Source organism: Pempheris klunzingeri, chromosome 17 (assembly GCF_042242105.1).
Source record: "Pempheris klunzingeri isolate RE-2024b chromosome 17, fPemKlu1.hap1, whole genome shotgun sequence".
Classification (NCBI taxonomy): domain Eukaryota; kingdom Metazoa; phylum Chordata; class Actinopteri; order Acropomatiformes; family Pempheridae; genus Pempheris; species Pempheris klunzingeri.
In genome coordinates, this window is record NC_092028.1 from 4,040,788 (window position 1) to 4,046,836 (window position 6,049).

At 40.8% G+C, this 6,049-nt stretch overlaps 1 protein-coding gene across 1 annotated transcript; it reads left to right on the forward strand.

Annotated features, from left to right (window-relative positions):
• The first annotated feature begins 348 nt into the window (after window positions 1-348).
• ifi35 (interferon-induced protein 35) lies at window positions 349-5,958 on the forward strand. Its single transcript, XM_070847899.1, has 10 exons — window positions 349-374; window positions 691-717; window positions 995-1,072; window positions 2,552-2,710; window positions 3,331-3,447; window positions 3,526-3,685; window positions 4,665-4,774; window positions 4,880-5,063; window positions 5,216-5,328; window positions 5,495-5,958. Exons 2-10 carry the CDS (start codon window positions 703-705, stop codon window positions 5,714-5,716), a joined length of 1,158 nt encoding a protein of 385 aa, XP_070704000.1. The 5' UTR covers window positions 349-374; window positions 691-702; the 3' UTR covers window positions 5,717-5,958.
• Window positions 5,959-6,049: the final 91 nt, after the last annotated feature.

A 6,049-nucleotide genomic window follows, 5' to 3' on the forward strand; every position in this document is an offset into this window, starting at 1 on the left:
TTAGAAGCTCTTAAACGTCACAACAGTACCTTCTGTATCTATTACTGGACTGTACTACATCCTGGTCTTACCTGCACAACCTGTTCACTTTGCTGTTCACCTACCTACCACATTATTATCTTTTATTTCATCTATGTATTTTCTTTATTTTATAGATTTATTAGATTCTTATTACTCTTACCTGCGTGTTTTCTTTTTATACTTTGACCATAGTTAGTGGGCGACAGTGACGTGAGGACGTAATTTTTTCGGCAGCACTTGAATGCAGCGCGCCCTGGTGGAGAAAGCAGACGCGTTCACGGCTTCTTGGAGGTTCTGGGAAAAAGAAAGTGAAAGAATAAATGTGACTCCACATCTCCAGTCACCGGAAAGAGGTATGTTGAACTGGCTTTTGATTAAAAATAAGAAATGCTCAGTTTAGTTTTGACATCAATGATCGCATAGGCACAGTTTTCCGCTGTCACAAGTCTTGAATATTTAAATAAAACTTATTTTAAGCTGTTATTAAAGATTTCAAGAGTCGCTGAGAGGCGATTTGTTTTCCAGAAAGCAGAGCCGACTTTATATAAATATATAATTATATATAGTTTAATATCTAACAGTGATTTTACTCCGCCTGTAGTAGTTCTGTCTAAATAATTACATTTAGTCCACTGACTCTTGTTGACAGCATCTTGTGACTTATTCCAGATTACTTTCACGATGTCTTCAGATGAGGTGAGACGTCATTTTGCGTCTTCATGCTTTTGTTATTGTTCTTCCTCATGTTGTTAACAATGAACATTACACATTACATTATTATTATATTATCATTATCTGTGGTCTTATATATATTATATGTGAAATGTGTGTTTTAGAACAGAATTGTGCTTCTGTTTTCACTGTGCCAACGTTTCCTCATAAAAATGTATGTTTCCCAGCATTATACAACCTGGATCATAATGATCATTTAAATGTGCTTATTCATACACTGTTGTTTGTCCTTGTCCTTTAGGATTTCTCTCTGGTGTTGGACCCACAGCCATCCGAGCACACCTTGGAGGGAATCAAGGCTTTGACCCTCAGCTACAAGGTGCACAGAAACTTGGATTTGCAGTGTGTTTTGATACGAAGCAGATGATTGTTTAGTGATCCCCTTGAGAGAGCAACAGGTTTATATGCTCTATGAGCTCGGAGTGAAAACAGAACACTTGGAAATATGTATTCACTAAGTTCATTTGTCTTCTCAGTTTGAAAAGAAATCCATAATAAAAATATACAGTGTAGCATTTAGAATATGAAGTGTACATCATATAAAGGATGCTACTGGCATACAGTGTCAACCATTAATTAAAACTGTGCACATTCATATAAAAATATCATATGTATGGGAAATGTTTGATGAATAGTATAAAACACTAATTAATATTTGCAATTACATTTAGATTATGTCAGAATGACACACTGAAGGGAAGTCCAGTAACATTTCACTTTTTAACATTGTCAGATCTACTGTTTCATTCAAAATGACAATGGTAAGTACAAAAAGTTTGGAACTGGTCCAGTAGATCGCCTCAGCTGGCAACTGTAAACTAGCTACAGTGGCTGTAAAGTAATCCATAGCAGCTTGTTTTGGCCACTAGCGGCTCAGATTGTTATTTCAAGTGTCTGACAGCTTTATGCAAAGGATCCTCACAGAGACAGACCTGTAAGATCCTGTCTATTGATCATGAAACAGCTGTTATGTCACTCTCTCCAAATCCATTGGCAAAAACAGTCATTTTACCTCGCAGAACACAGGAGTTGCTGGTTCACCACTGCCTCGATGGGTTAGTTTGGTTATTGTTATTCTTTGTTACACAAATATTACGTTGGATACGAACTCACACAATAACACAAACAAACTACCCAACTGATGCAATGGTAGACCAGCAATTGCAGTGTTCTGCTAGATAAAAGTACTGGTTTTGTCAATGGAGTCTGGTGGCTCTGAAGAGAATGATGTAACAGCTGTTTATGGTTAAACAAAAGGGATCTTACAGGTCTGTCTCTGCAGGGGTCCTCTCTGTGAAGTTGTCAGTCAGTTGAATAATAATCTTAGCCTGTCTGTGGATGTGCTGTCCAATTCCAAAACTTGCTGTGCCTACCAGTCATTTCATGTCCAAAGATGCCAACATTGTCATGTTAAAGTATAAGGAAACTTAAAGGCTTGTGATAATTTCCATTTGATGTGCAGCTTCAGCCTTAACAAACATGGCAGTAGAGGCATAATCAAGCCTACAGAAAGTTCCTGTACAAAATGAAGAATAGAATGAAAAACAGAAGAATAGAAGAATGTGACACTTAAATGCAACAGAAAATACCATTCCTAGCTAGTTCAGGGAAAATTCAGTGGGTTTGTGTAATCAAATTTAAGTGGGGATTCAAACTTTCCAAAGATGCTGAAACTGGCTGAATGTGGGGTAACATGCATGTAAGGATGCACAGGAAAGTTGTCCTCACTTACTTTGGTAAAGTACATTAATTTTTTTGTACTAAGAAAGAGAAAATTAAAACAGACTCATGTCCACAGCAAAAATATGAGCAGCTGCTTAAGGAGCACCAGGAGCTGGCCACCAGCAGAGACGACCGACGTAATCTGACTGAGGAGTTCAGGCAGCGCACAGTCAAACTGACCCAGAGTCTGATGGAGGACCAGCAGTCCTACGAGGAGCAGACTGACAATGAAAAGGTTTGGATCTTCATTTCAAATTCTCCTACACTCTAAAAGCAAAGGAGTTTTTAACGAGGGATTTGAACTATTTATGTGGAAAAAACTCAGACACAAATTATTGTTGCAAACCAAGTATTTTTATGTGTGATCTTTATGGCTCTTTATAGTGATCTGGATCAGTTCAGCTGGGTTTGACAGGCTGAGCTAACATGTTATACACTACAGCTAATAATAACTGATAAGCTGTACCAGTGCTGGGTTCTTTAATGGGTGTTAAACTGCTGCTGGGAATGTATCATTTATCATTCTTTATACATCAGACTGGGTGCAAAGAGCAGAATAGCGGCCTATTGGCTATTTGCACCTGGGTGTAAATAGACACTCAGTTTCTTAAATCAAGTTTCAGTAAAGGTACCAGAGAACATTATTTGTATAGCAGTTTTATTATAAAAATCAGTAATATTGACAGTAAATTGAGAGAAAAGCTGAAGATGAACAATTTCATGAAATAGAATACAAATTCGATAAAGTGCCATATAAAGGCCTTTCTCATCTTACATGTGGGTACCACTGATCAGCATTTCTGATGTTTCCTCACTAGCATTGAAGTTTGCATCTGAAGTTTTTCTGTCTTGCAGACTCAGCTGAGTTTGCTCATGCAGGAGGAGAGCGAGCTGATGGAGGAGCTCCAGGGAGTGGAGGCAGCCCTGAGGGAGGAAGAGGCCAAAAACAGCCTTCTGACAGAGCAGATGGATGTATGTTTCTCTCACTCAACATGCCGCCCTCTGTCATCTGTGACACGTCCAGTAAACCTGAACCTTTTTTGATTTCAGGTGTTTGCTGCCGTACCAGAGATTACGGTTGTCTTCACGGGCTCAACGGGGCCTCCTCTTCAAGGAGCAGCAGCCAACACGCAGCCATTTGAAATGAAACCACGTATAGTTTACCCGATGGAGGAGGGGGCGGCACTGATTACATTTGAGGAAGAAGTAGGTGAGTTGGTCAGCAAGTTGCCACCAACTCTGTTTGTGTTCCCATAAATGGGGCCTTTGACGCATCATTTTACTCTTCTTACACACAAAATCGCTGGATGTTTTCTGCTGGAAACATCTGTGGAACATTTGTCAGTGTGTGTTGATCGTTTCTTCTGACAACGCTATGCTGCAGTTTGTAAAAGCACAGCTTCGTTCTGTGACACTGCTACAACATACGGCTCAACAAGCTTTCATCACGATTAGCACACAGTAGGCTAGAATGTCTTGCTTCAGCTGAAAGTCTACATCGCTCACGGAGAATATCATCAGGGAAAAGAGGGTGAAACTCTGAACATAGCCTGGTCCGGACGAGGTTAAGTTTGCAGCTTAAGTTACCATGGCGATCTAGCACACTAAAAGAGAGTCACCTTTGTGACAATGACAACCTTGAATATGGGCTCAACATACCCTCTAAGCCACTAATTTTACTTGGTAGTAGACCCCTCATGTGTGGGGTGTCAACATCTTGTTTATTTCAGATTTGGTTCTTCTCATGTCACATGACAGTTCCCCTGATATTTCCATTGTAGTGTAACACACACACACCTGTTCACTACATTTTCTTGTGGTTCATTTCTATTTCTGCCTTAACATCAGCATGTCAACATCGTCCTTGTGAGCATGGTGACTGATGTTAGCATTTACAACAAAACATAGGCACACAGAGCTCTAAGACTGCTACTAAGACTCTTGGTTTTATGTTAATTTACTAGATTGCCACAAACCAGTTGGTGCACTGTCACTCTGGAGCTGCTTGAACTGGAAACAGCTCTCACAGTCACTTTGAAACATACATACAAAAAATATGCAAAAGCATGTTTTTTTTGCGATGCAAAAAGGTTCAAGGTCCTCGTAAATGATCTGAATGGGAGATACTGCCATGTTGTATTATGCTGATTGTAAAGTCCTGAATAAGTCTGTATTCCCTCTGTCATCAGTCGCCAAGAACATCCTGAGCATGAAGAAGCATCAGGTGAACCTGGGAGGAGAGTGCAGAATCACTGTGGAGGCCAGGCCAGTTCATCTGATGATGCCCAGTCTGGTGGAGGTACAACAAAGAATGTGAAAGAGCCAAATTAGATTTTTTAACCCACGTAGAGTCTGATCAGTATCAGCTTTGATTATGAGTGATCAGTGGCTGTCTGTCCTGCAGATAGAGTCTGAGGTGTGTCATCAGCGCATACTGATCTCCAACCTGCCCAAGATGGACACCGACACTCTGTTGAACAAGCTGGAGATCCACTTTTCCAAGAGTAAACACGGAGGCGGAGAGGTGGAAGAATGTGAAATGCTGCCTGACTCTGGGACTGTGGTGCTCACCTTTGTGGGGACAAACAGTGAGAAAGCTCTTCCCTTAACATTTAACACTGAGATTATGATGTAAAAGAGCTGCAGGGCTTCAGACCTCCAGGACTGGGACTAGCCAGCCCTGGTCTTGGTTCTGTTTTAGCTGAATCACAGCTGATGAAACTCTCTCCATCCCCACCAGTTGCCAGAGGATTGACAGATACACAGCATCATGAAATAAAGCTACATCAGAAGCTAAAGAAACACAGAGTGAGGGTGACTCCCTTTCTCAACGGAAAGATCACAAACTTTGAGGTAAAACAACAACTTTCCACTCTCACATTCTCAATAATGTTCTTTTGTCACCTGGTGGCAAATTGTTGGATTTGTAACAGTAGTTTTACAGTATAGAACTGGTATAGGTGAATATTCTCATTACTCCTGCTTTGTCTGATTTGTGTCTGTGCCGTTTCTGTTGCAGACCAAGATGAAGGAGTGTCCCCGGACGGTGCTGCTCACAGGAATCCCTGATATCATGGAGGCAGAGACCTTGCAGGATCTGCTAGAAATCCACTTCCAGAAAAACAGCAATGGTGGAGGAGAGGTCAAGACCTTCCTCTACAACCCGCTGGGCCAGCACACCTCCGCCCTTTTTGAGGTTGCCTCTGCAGACAGAGAGGAGGAGCAGGACGAGGACAAGTAGGCCTCACAGGTTCAGGGTGAGATGTTATGCCCAATGTAAAGCCATGATCCACCCTGGCAATGTGACATACTGTATGTCAGTGTATCTCAGCACAAAGTCAGCAACTTCTTATTTTAAAATGTTACTCAGCATCAATAAAACTGTTGGTCATGGGGGTTTGGGTTTTCTAGAACAAAATCTCTGATGCCTGTAACTGCTGTTGATAGGTGAGACTTATAAAACCAATAAAGTATTTAACGTTGTCTTTTCTGTCTAATTACTTACGATAAGAATTCATGTCAATGATAAATACAGTGGAATTACAATGGAACAATAACCTCGTATCAACAATTG

What these genes read in the sequence shown, in the direction of transcription:
- ifi35 (XM_070847899.1), top strand. An exon ending in TGATGCCCAGTCTGGTGGAG is followed by an intron (nt 4,775 to 4,879) that starts GTACAACAAAGA and finishes TCTGTCCTGCAG; the next exon opens with ATAGAGTCTGAGGTGTGTCA. An exon ending in GAAAGATCACAAACTTTGAG is followed by an intron (nt 5,329 to 5,494) that starts GTAAAACAACAA and finishes TTTCTGTTGCAG; the next exon opens with ACCAAGATGAAGGAGTGTCC.